The sequence below is a fragment of the Montipora foliosa genome, chromosome 14 (genome assembly GCF_036669935.1).
Source record: "Montipora foliosa isolate CH-2021 chromosome 14, ASM3666993v2, whole genome shotgun sequence".
NCBI lineage: Eukaryota > Metazoa > Cnidaria > Anthozoa > Scleractinia > Acroporidae > Montipora > Montipora foliosa.
The window spans coordinates 3,017,599-3,030,520 of record NC_090882.1 but is presented as its reverse complement, the minus strand read 5'-3'; the positions used below and the strand labels follow the sequence as shown (position 1 = coordinate 3,030,520).

At 38.9% G+C, this 12,922-nt stretch overlaps 1 protein-coding gene across 1 annotated transcript in view; it reads right to left on the bottom strand.

The window, feature by feature from the left end:
* Positions 1–2,269: 2,269 nt before the first annotated feature.
* LOC137985077 (creatine kinase M-type-like) overlaps positions 2,270–12,922 on the bottom strand; it is a 19,773-nt gene continuing 9,120 nt past the window's right edge. The window contains exons 2-4 of the mRNA XM_068832532.1: positions 5,694–6,012; positions 4,069–4,330; positions 2,270–2,809 (exon numbers count right to left, since the gene is read on the bottom strand). Coding sequence (XP_068688633.1) covers positions 2,444–2,809; positions 4,069–4,330; positions 5,694–6,012 — 947 coding nt within the window. The 3' untranslated portion in view covers positions 2,270–2,443. The remainder of the gene's footprint in view (positions 2,810–4,068; positions 4,331–5,693; positions 6,013–12,922) is intronic.

Genomic DNA, 12,922 nt, shown 5'->3' with positions numbered 1-12,922 from the left:
TATTTTAGGGTGTTTAGGGGAAATCTTTAGATAATCACGAGTTTAAAACTCGAAAATTGTAATGTGGAATTCCTTTACTAATAAAATTATCATTATATCACAAACAAGATGATTCTGAGCAAAAACGACCTTCATACAGGCGATTTGCCGCAAACTTTTTTCAAGATTACTTACACGCAATCCGTTTCGCTCTCTCCTTTTGTGCCCATCTATGCTTCTCTTTCCTTTTGCTGTATTTCTTTTATGTTCAACAGTCTTAAGTGGTTATTGCAATGTTTCACTCTACGTTTTGAGCATTTTGGGTGTCGATACGATAGTGTCTATGTACTCTCCCTATTGTACCTCCGCTGCTAACATTTAATTAACAATTATTGGATAAGGTTGAGCATAATAGCGATAATTATCAAGGCCAAAGTTTGTGTTATCTGCCGAAGGAGAAAGCTGAGGCGAATAACACAAACTGAGGCCATGATAATTATCGCTATCATGCGAAAACCGAATCCAATAATTGTTTTATTATGCATATTCCTGACCTGAACTTGTAAAGACAAGAGGACCGACTCATCCATTTCTATGGATGAGCGGCAAATCAATGAATGTTTCTGCGGTTGGCAGCCTTCTTCTTTCCTCTTCTCTGCTGATTAGTGTGTTAGATGACGTCACCTCTGCAAGCATAAAACTATAGTCTAGGTATGACGTCAATTCTACATACATAAAATCTATTGTCTGTAGGTATGACGTAAGAAAAACAGCAAGAATTAGCTGCTTGCTTATAGCCAATCAAAATCGAGCTGGTGACGCCAATGTATAATAATTTATTTGATCCAGCGCCCTGACATTTTTAACTTTTTGGTTATTTCAGGGTGCTGGTACCCTTATCATATATATATTTAATTGCTTTTGTAATTTAGTTTAAATCTCTGGGGTACAATAAACATTTTGTTGTTGTTGATAAATTACATTTTGCTTGACGTAGCCCCTTTAAATTGTCCTGGTAAGTGCGATGATCTACATCACGTCATAGATAATCGAGGGTCCGGTTATGAAACCTTAAAACCCTTTAAAAGCGAGAACAATGTTATCGCAATCAATGTTGAATTGACCGTGACCCAGCACAATCTTTTGTTTTGGCTTCCCACGGGTTCGCAAATTAGTCGCGCATAACTTAATCGAAGGATTTGATTGGTTATCTCCTCGAAAAAAGCTGTGTTTTGTACAGGGTCAAGGCCAAAAATACGGACAAAAAGATCAAACAAAGGAACTTGTCGAGTTTCATAACCATCTCCATGCATTAACTATGATCACGTCCATCTTTCATCTAAAAGTGGAACCAGTAACAATGCCTCTGGACGCATAGTCAGAGCCTTTCACCATGACATCGCACCGCAAGATTTCGACCCGCGGATAGCTTTAACTAACTAGCACTCGCTTCTAAATGTACGAAAGTTTTTCTGATTAAGTTATCGTCGCAGTTTATGAAACAACTTGAACAGTTGCAAGGGAATAAACTGTGACGGTTCCGTTTGAATTATACAATCAAAGTCAAGAGTCCATTACACAAGCGTAAGTTTCTGGTATTAGGTTTGTCCCCGTCAGCGTCAGAAAAGAGTCAATTTTTAAACGAAATTTTGTGCCTAATTCAAATCTCCCGGGGCTAGGATTCTTTGTGTATTGTATTTGCATTAAAATGTAGCATTGAGTTCTTTAAAAGGGAACCTCCACTAAAACAACAAAATGACCTCAAACCACAGAACATAATGTTAACAATTAAGATTGTTCAAACTTTTTCCAATGAAAGCGTTTGTATCCGAAAAAAATGAATTTCAAAAACGCTTGTTTTGGCTTTCAAATTTACCGGGCGCCGCCATCTTAAATAATTGTAACATGCCGTGATTGCCCTATCGTTCTGATACGAGGAGCGCTTGTTCTGGAACAGTAGGGCAACCACTACCCCATTGGATTCAGGGTTGGGGGTTAGGGTTACGTTTCGTGGTATAGCTAACGTAGTTTTTGCTATATTACATGAAATTACTTTTATACGATTATTTATTTTTTTATATACTCAAAATAATTACTCATCACTATGTTTCCATAGCAACTTCCATGTTCACTTTTTAACCTCTGTGTGTGTATTCATGATTGACCAATCAGAATTGAGATATTTTCTTGAGTATATAGTACGACAGGTTATTTACTTCACAGTTCTTTTTTACTTATTCCTATTGGTACACAATTACTTCAACCTTAGCGAGTTGAGACCATAGATTTATTGAGACATTCGGATAGTTTGATTCTGGTAGGTACAAATCATCAAACAAAACTAAGGTTTGCGTTTTGGTTATTCGGCAGCGAGATCGCATTCTCAGGTATTGATTCGTCACACTTTTGAAATGAAACAGCTGAATTGTTGAAGAGAGTTTTCCAGTTTTCAAATTCTGCCAGTTTAGTTGGGAATGAGATCATCAATAGCTTCTCCATTCTCCAATTTCTTCTCCATATCAATCATTAACTGGACTCCATCAATCACTCCTTGGACTTGCTCCACCTCTGAAAAGCCCAGTCTATCAGCGTTGGAGATGTCATACACGCCGCCCACGGAAGCCGTATCCACGCCGCCGGTGCCACGTTTTTGCAGACGCAGCTTCTTCAAAATACTGTCAAGTCTTGCCTCGTCCTGGCTGAGAAGTGGGATTTTGAGGTGCACGCCTCCGCGAAGCCCAGTACCAAGGTTGGATGGACAGGTTAGAACGTAACCAAGGTGTTCGTTCCACATGAACTCGTATCCAACGGCCTTGATCAGTTCCTCGACCTAACGGAAATAATCAGAGAAAGTTTCTCATCCTTCTGTTAGATTTTCTTTGCAATTATGTCGATCACCCTGGTTTTGCATTTATAGGCTTAATGGTTTGATTAAGAATTTCGAGCCAATTTCATTGACCATTTTCACATTCCCCATAATACACTTTGTTTGCCCCCCAAATTTTGCATAAACCATTGTCTTCAGATGCTCTTAGGACACTGCATATTCCCAAGAGTGTTCGAATAGACCATATTCGTATTCTCGGTATGGGACTGGAACTAGCTTGCAAAGGAGGCTAATGCGGGGGAATATATTAGAAAGTATTTGCATTTGAAAAGATTCCCCCGCATTAGCCTCCATTGCAAGCTAGTTCCAGTCCAATACTGAGAATACGAATATGGTCTATTCAATGGTTTATGCAAAATTTGGGAGGCAAACAAAGTGTATTATGGGGAATGTGAAAATGGTCAATAGATGGATTTTTCTTTAAGTTTCAGTCAACTGTCTAATAGACCTTTTCGGCTTTTACATTTTGTTTTCCCAATACAGATCATGTGATAATACTCAGGAGGTTTGGTCTTTTGTTTTGTTCATTAAAATGAGGGCATGCATGCCTGTATTCACTCTTTTTAATGAACAAAACAAAGGACCAAGCCTCCTGAGTATTATCACATGATCTGTATTGGGAAAACAAAATGTACAAGCCGAAAAGGTCTATTATTCTTAAAATGGACATCTGAACATCTTATAGTGACCAATCAAATGCAAAGGAATACAGTTGAAGGGAGTATGGGCCAACCAGCATCAGTAAATTTTATGCCGGTGAAAATGGCTGCTTTTCACTGTGATAAAAGCTATAGTCCGCTGCTGGCAGACTTTTCTGATCTTTTGATTAAGAGGCAGCTACATAATAAATAAGTGAGATGAATCCATGCTTCTTTAATTTCCAGTAGGCCTTATGCATGATGACGACATATGCACAAAAATTCACAAGCCTCGTTTGCACCATATTAGATGTGAAATACTGTTGGCACGTGGGTATCCTTTTCAAATTTGCTCCTTTGGGATTGAGCTGAAGCTAAAATTTGCAAGTTTGATTTTCGAAATCGAGGCTTGATGATGAAACCAGCAGGTCAGACGTCATTACCCATAAGGCCTATTGAAAAACAAGTGAATAAAAAAATTCCTCTGCAAAGTTAATAAAGAATCCACTAGTATAACTAATTCGTGTTTTTAAGGAAAAAAAAAGTCAAATACGCTTTTTCTACTTTGCTCAGTCCAGTGCTAAAGCGCTGGAACACTGCAGCCATATCTCCTCCTTTTTCCATAGAAATAACACGAGTGTGATCTTCTTCGTTGATCCACACCAGGAAGTTCTTATTGTCGTTGTGCCAGATCCCGCGGGCATCGGGCCAGTCACGTGCCATTCCTGCGGAAGTGAGAAGTGGCGAGACTGGCTTATCAAACAGGAAGTGATCTTCAATGAGTTGCTCCTGCTCGGCTTCAGTCATTTTATTCAGCGGATAATACCTGGGAAAAATAGAAAAATATTAAATTGCTTGGTATTCTCTCTCTCAACTCTTCCGGTATAGTAAAATCGAACTCCGGCGCAACAGACAAACTCCCTGATGGCTTGCATGATAGATCAGTGGTTCGCGTTTTTTGAAACAGCTTAAGTTGTTCTCCTTACTGATATTTTCCTTCGCTAAGAAAAATCAGTCCTATGGCGGACGGTCAGGATATTGTCATAAACGCATTTAATAGTACATTGTATACGAAAACTTTCACGTCCAAGGAAAGCCGTGGCCAAGATAAGCACAGCCCAAAACCCCTAGGCCAGGAAAAGCCGCGCGTTGAGCTAGCTGCAGACGGTAAGCCGTGAACTTCGATTTTGCACCATTTAAACGGGGTGTTCGCATCTTATGTAAGCCACGGATCATTTTCTCTCGTACAAACGGCCCTAATGAGTATGTGGTTCTCGGCACTTCCGAATAGAATTCCATTTCCGAGTTCATGTCTGCCTCCTCTTCAAAGCGAGTCTAAGTCCGAAGTTTTTGTGATGGTAATTAGTTCTACTTTACATATGAATGAAAACTAATTTTCACAACAAAAACTTAGCACTTAAACTCGCTTTCAAGAAGAGGTAGACATGAACTCGGAAATGGCCTTTTGAGTGTCGCGAAACAAATACCAAAATAATTACTTCGACCAATCACAGCCGGTGCAAACAGCGCAATGAACCAATTAAAATTCGAAGCAATTCCATGTAACTTGCTCAAAGCGCGGGAAAAACCCAAAAAATCACGCGTTCAAGTCGCGATTGGTCTTGGTTTTCCTTTTCATTAAACGTAACAATTGCAATCGCGTAATTATTTTAGACAGTCATTTGAAAACAGCTCTAATTCTAAATATGTAATTATCTTATCTTTTTGAAAATGGTTGTTTGAATATATTACAACTATGCTTCTCCTCTGACTCTGATCAAGCAAGCAATTCCTTTAACCCCTCTTTTCAAAGACTTCTCTTATTGATTCAGATGACTTTAGCCATCTTCTCTTGGCTTATGATGCTGTTTTTTTTAATAGCATGGCCTCTAACACCATAGCCTGTCCGACATCATTTATTTGATCGCCCGAATAGTATTTGCGCTCTTTAACAACCCACAGGATTTTACAAGAGCGGTAGTAATTACATAGAAGACCGAGAAGACTTAGCGGTCGATTCATTTGCAGATGTGATTGCAAAGACAGCACTTTCTCCTCGGTTCTTTAAAGACCCCGAGTTCCAACAAGTGAACTAACCGGCCAGCAATTGAAGTCCCGAAAGGCGACAAAGCATTACAAAAGAAGCTCCTCGCCCTCTAACTACATCATCAAATATAATTTCTCCTTACTTTCCTTTAAACTCGCCGTCCAACGAATTTAGTGCGTTGACCACCGCTTTTTCAATTCCCCTCCTCTCGGCGCGAGAACAGTGTGGCGGCAAGCAAAATCCCCGGATGGAACGACCAGTGCGGACACGTGACGACAACACGTACTTCTCGTCAAGTTTCCCGCCTTTTATTTTTGTGTGATCCAGGTCAGTTTTGTGGGTGTCCGTTTTCTTGAAGCCATTATGGCGCATCTCGATTACTGGGTCTAACAAATCGGCGAAGACTTCGTAAGACTCCTCATCACCGGCAACACATCCAACAGTCATGATAAAGGGGTGACCTGATGACAAAGAAAGAAGGAATTCCCTTTAAAAAATATTCTTGGTTTTCACTTACGTGATCAACAGCTATGTTTTTCAACGAAAACACAAAAGAAACATTTGCATAATAATATAGTTCATTTCCCAGAGGACTGGGTCGGGACACCAACATGGCAGCCGTGATTTCATGAGGAAACCAAGAATACACATTCGACTGAATAAATTTGCCTACGCGGTTTGATAAATATACCCTTGTCAGCTTCTTTGAGTAAAGTAAAGTAGACCTTATTTAACGTCGATAACTCGTAACAGTAATTCAACTGACAAACCTGAGGTCGACGGTGCGCTCATTTTACTCCCCCCTCTCCATCAGTGCTCCGTTTCACGGGTATTTAAAGCTACTTAGCTACACGGAGAGGAAAGGAGTCGAAACAAGGATGCGAGATCCGGGAATCGAACTCAGGACCTCTTGCACCAAGGCCGCGCACTAACCGACTGTGCCATCCTTGCTCCTGCTCTCTTTCGTTAGTCCAGCAGCATTCGTGCATTTGCATAGGTTGCAAACCTTCTTTTCATTCAAAAGTTCCTAAAAGGGCAATGAGTCAGCACACTATCGTCAGCCAGGTTCACCTGCGAAGCTGTCTTTTGTGTTACTTGTTTTTGATCGTCCCCCCACCCCCCCCCCCCCCTCCTCCCTATTGTCAGACCCAGGCGTGGCACGAGGGTGAAGGAGGAGGATTGATTTTGGCCATTTTTTGTCCATCGTCCACCAAAGTCTCTTCCGGCGTTTATATATCCAGTGTTAAACCATGCTGTATATGAATACCATGTGTCAATTAATATTGGAAAGACATCTTTCTTTTCAGAAGGTTGCCTATGCACGATACTTTGATTTAATAAAATAATCATCATGCCTAGAAATTCATAAATAATTCACCGTTAAGTCAATATACAGAATGAGCATCGTTTAGTTTGTTTAAAGATAACGATTAAGCGATACAACTAGGCACGTTACGAAATACTAGTTACTCCTCTAAGTTTTCTAGATTTATATTCCAAAAAGGAGATCAATCGTTCACATTGTTTTGACAACCATATTGCCAATCGTAGGGGATTGACTTTCAAGTTCACTCCTCGAACAAACCAATAATGCAATACATTTTGTGGGGTTCTTATCATAAAAAAAATTAACAATTATTGGATGAAGTTGAGCATGATAGCGATAATTATTAAGACCACAGTTTGTGTTATCTGCCGAACCCGAAGGCTGAGGCGAATAACACAAACTGAGGCCTTGACAATTATCGCTATCATGCGAAAACCGGATCCAGTAATTGTTTTATTATGCATATTTCCTGAGCTGAGCTCCGCCATGACAAAACTGATCAAACTGCTGGTTAGTGTGTTAGGTGACGTCACTTCTGCATGCATAAGACTATTGTCTGTAGTGTATTACGTCAATTCTACATATATAAAACCTATTGTCTTTAGGTATGTCGTAAGAGAAACAGAGCAAGCAAGAATTAGCTTCATGCTTATAGCCAATCAAAATCGAGCTGGTGACACCAATGTATAATAGTTATCCTGCGAAATCGCGCGAAATATCACCTGATACTTAGCCGACGAGGCCGTAGGCCGAGTTGGCTAAAATCAGGCGATATTCCGCAAGATTGATCAGGGAAATTGTTTTATTATTCAATACATTGATGACAAAGCACAATTTTCTACGTTTATTGCCAAAAAAGCTAGGAAAATTTTTCTCCGCGACACACAAAATTACATATATCGCAGGATATACGTTGAGTACGTACGACGAATATTGAGCGCGCTATGACCATATTTGGACATTGTCACAATGTGTTGATTAATAATGCAAGTTTTTTACTCTTGGGACTGTATCATGCTTCAGTGAACTGGATTTCCGTTGTTTATATGTAAACAACCCCCCAAAACGTATTGCATTATGGGCTTGTGCAAGTAGTGAATATTTAACAATTATTCCATGAGCGCGCGTTGGATATGAGATGGTAAATAGCCAACGAGGCGCGTAGCGCCGAGTTGGCTATAACCAGTCTCATATCCAACAAGCGCGAATGGAATAATTGTTTTATTAAATTCCTTAAACTCCAAAAATTTGGAAGTACGCAATACGAGCGGAAAAAGCGAGCAAATCCGAGCGAAATCGAAAAAACTTGATGAGAACTGATGCGATGTTGTGTAATACCTTGTTGTCAGACAGACGCAGGCTCATCACAAAAACATTTCTTGTCTTTTCGCGTACTTCTAAACGTCGGAATTGATCCAAACTTTCCACAAAAAAGTCTTTTTTCTCCTTTTTGGCTTTATTCAAAGAGTAATTTCGCATTCCGGCGAAAACATTTTTAGTTTAGCAACGCTTAACGCAATCATTTACCATATAAGGTCAAACCAAGGTATATGAGCTGATAACCGAGATTGAGTGAACCAATCAGAGCACGCGAAATGCATTATCCGAGGTTGAGAATTTAATAAGAGGATTTATTTCATCTCTTCCGACACCCTTTTTGCTTTGCCGTCATTTGCAAATAAAGTTGTCGTAAATAACTAAATAAATAAGTAAATAAATAAATAAATAAATACTTTACTAGCGCATGTCACAATGTTGATAGCAATTAACGTCTTATCTTCGCGGCCTTTGAGTATAATTCATGACGGCACACTCTTCCCTCGTTTAACTTTCCAATGACACTTACGGCCCGTTTAAACGGTTTTAACTTTTGCTTTAAAATGCATTCACCAAAGTTGAACGGATGTTGGGCAGATGTTGAAAGCAAAAACAAAAGTTGCGCGGAGGCTGTTCAAATAGTTCTACATCTACATTTAGATATGTCGGTAAAAGTCGTTAAACATCACACCAACGTTTAAGAATGTAACAAAAATTAAAATAATACAAATGAAAATTATTTCTACTAAAACGTGAAGTGAAAAATAAATCAATAAGTAAAGGAATAAATAAATATAAAAATAACTTAAACAGTAAAAGCACTCAGTAAAATACTTAGAAATGTTAATCTTAAATGTCTCTAGAGAACTACTTTCCACAATGCCTTTGGGTAGTTTGTTCCACATCCTTAGGGTACGTGGAAAAAAGGAATGAAAATATATATCCTTTGTGGCATCAATGTTTTAACATAGCGCCGACAATTGAGTCAACATTTTGATTACGAGAAACTGAGAAAAAGAAACCAGACTCTCCCGTCCAGGCAAGGCCAGCTATGAGCATGCGTGTATTCTACAAAATGTTAAACGAACTGTTTAAGGACGGTGCCTACTTTTGTTATTGCGCATACGTTCTGCGCATCTCAAGATACTCGGATTTCCTATGGGTGGTGCTTATTAATACAGGGATATTTTTGCGCGGTTCAAAACTATGCGGAGAAAGCAGATCTCAGTAAGTGCTCTTGGTATCCAAAAAGAAAATTGGGGGTAACCATGCATTTTTCAGAGATAATTAAACTTCAATTTGGAAAGGAACGCCAAATAGTGCTTTTTATTTTAGGGCTTTTTACGAATATTGTTGATCATTTATCTTCGAAAAATGCGTGGTTACACCAAATTTCTTTTTGGGTTTCAATAACACTTGTTAAGATCTGCTTTTCCCGTATATTCAGTAAATCGCGCAAAAATATCTGCGAATTAGTAGACAACGTCCTTAAACAGCGTCAAATCCATCCAACATTTCGAATAAAAAGAAATGTTAAATAGATATTCACTTTCCCTCACAACTCGGATTTCCCAGCTTGGCAACACTTGGTGCGATATGGCATGTAAGGTGATAAGCGAGATTTAGTGAGCCAATTAAAATGCTGTAAGAGAGAATGACTAATCTTTGAATTGTAAAGAGAAATGGTTTTTTGACAAACCTATAATGCAACGTTGTAGTGCATCGCCCAATACCTTTTTTCCGCGACCCCACCTTACTTGCGCCGACAGAACCAAAAAGAAATTCCAAGGAAAATTCCTTTCAATTTGGATCAGTTTAAGGTGGTTTACTACAGTTTTCCGAAGAAAAAGATCAAGGTTTTGAAATCTGTAAAATTAAAGCAACAGGATGTCTGTTCTGAAGTGTTAGTCACTGCAATTGATGTAAAATGTAATTTTACCAAACAAAAGGGAAAATGCTAAATATAGTGACCGAGCTACTGAAGGGGAACTGGAAACTAGACACTTAAAAGGCCTTTTTCTCGAAAACTAGCCATACGACCCCCCCTCAAAATTTTAGGATTTCCTTAGCTAGAAAAAAATAATTATGTAGTGAGATGAATAGTTAAATCTGTCAAACAGGTTTTTCGCCAATGGCTAAAACGTCGATTTTCTTTTATTTAATAATAACTGAAAAACTGAACTGTTGACGGTTTTGTCTATATGTTGTTTATTAATTCCCAGAATTTTAACCCTGGTCGTACGGCTAGGTTTTGAGAAAAAGGCCTTTGGAATGTCTAGTTTCCAGTTCCCCCATCCAGGAACTCGGTCACTATATTTAACATTTTCCCCTGCATGATTTGCATTTATTTGTTAGGTAAAATTACATTTTACATCAGTTGCAGTGACCAACACTTCAGAAGAGACATCACGTTGCTTTAATTTCACATATTTCAAAATTTTGATATTTTTTCGTCGGTTAACTGTAGTAAGCCACCTTAAAGGCCCGTTCAAACGGTCATGATAGTTGATGGTAGTTGATGATAGTTTCAACTATCACGCACGTTTGAACACGAACTATCATTCACTATCATCAACTATCATCAACTATCATGCAGTTTGGATTTGTTCAAATTCGACATGATAGTTCATGATAGTTTTTTCCGTTTGAGCGAGCGGATGATAGTGCATGATAGTTTTTCGGTCAGCGGGGGTAACCAAGGCGGGCTCAATGCAATTTGGCTACCGCAAGTTTGCCATCGTCCTGTGAGGAACAACAAAACAATAATTTGGACGAATATTCGGACGACAGTGACGCTGAAAGCGAGAAAGTGAGAAAAGCTAAAAAAGCTAAAAAACCAGACAACGAGAAGTGGAGTAGTAGTTTGATATGCAACCTAATAGATGAGTACGAGGCACGGCCATGTTTGTATCCACTCTTTCGTCCTTCCTCGTTTGTGGCGGCCCAGCAACTCTTCACGTATGTCATCCTGCATTACAGCCACTAAAATTGTGGCAATAGCTGCTCTTCTCGGCTGATACACAGCCATTTTCGTCACGAAATTCAAATCCCCGCCATATTTGTTTACAATCGCGTGCGATAGGAGACTAGGTACCAGTTAGCTACGCCAGCACATTGCGCGATTTCGTTAACTATCATGAACTAACATGGACCGTTTGATCGCAAACTTGATAGTCAATGATAGTGAATGATAGTTGAAACTATCATCAACTATCATCAACTATCATGACCGTTTGAACGGGGCTTAAGGTGATTCCTCAGTATTGCATTGCGCATCCCTACTGCGCACGATTTTTGCGTCATTAGCGCGCGCAAATTAGCGCGTGCACGTACACAGCGAAAGAAATTTCCCTCAAGCTAAGCTCGATAGCGAAATAAATGCTCATTTTCTTTTAAACGAGCATGGTGACCTGTATTTTTTATTGCATAATAATAGTGTGCATATTGTGCCCCTTAATTTAAAAGAAAACTAAAAAAATTTATCGGAAGCAAAAAAAGATCTAGGCGAAAGCATGTTGGAACCCGTTACTCTGTGATGCAAATTATGACCGCAAAAATAACGACTCTACGAACGCTTTACGTCCACGTCGTTTCAAATAGTGTTATGTTTCCACAAATTTTATATAATATTGTTCTATATGCTCGACATTTTCTACCTGTTAAGTTTTTTTCCGAGTGTTACTTTTATAAACTACCTATCGAGCTACCGCAAAATGTAACGTGGACCGATGAATAATGCGCCTAAATAGCACGAGTACAAGCATAAATTGGGTAAGATTGGCCCATCATATCTCTTAAGCGAGAATGGTGACCTATCATTTTTATTGTTTTTTTCGAAACAGTGCTTGGTAGAGAACATTCAGGGAAAGTTTTAAAAAAATTCATCGGGAACTTTAATTTCTGAGGAATCACCTTAAAGTAATAAACTGATATACGCGCGAGACGTTCAGAGAAATTAAACATTATTTGGTTTCACAACAAACAGAATTTCGGGAGGAACCTCACAAGCTCAAATGTACTTTTTAGAAGTCATGAGTTTGATAATACTTGCCGGTATCATACGGAGAAGTAAAAGAGGCGATCGTATTTGTAGCACCAAATTTAACTTTATAGAGGGTACCGAAGTCAGAGGAGTATTTTGGGAGGAAAAATGTTGTCTGGATGTAATAACGAGTCGGTCTTTTCCTACAAATGAAACTTGTAATGGTACCGGTCTCGGAAAAACTGCTAATGAAGATACCAAACATATGAAAAGTATATAGAATTGTGATGATAAAAGATTTTCGTATTCTCAAGCAAAGTTCTTAGATCAGCATCTCAACTTATAGCTGAAAAAGTATATTATGCGAAACCCGAGAAAGTGACTGGATCAGGGTAATATGTTGTGGTTTAATTTTTTTTTTGGTTTGAAAAGTTTTTTTTTAAAACCAGTCTAAGCACCCATTTTAAAACGGTTAGCTTTTACTGCAAGTTAGGGTTAGTCTGAGGTCTGCAAGTGTCAGACACTGCATTCCAGATAAGGGATTGGCACGCATTGTAGTGATTGGAGTAGTCAGTTATTTGCAGTGTTTTGTCTAAAAACCCTTCTCTTGGCTTTTGGGTTAAGACAATTGGTTCATGGTTGCTGGAAGTAAGCATTCTTTCACATGTAGGATAAAGGGGTTTAGTTTGAAAAGAAGCTGTGGTGCTGTGTCAGTGAGGAAGTGAAATAAAGAAAAGGGTTTATA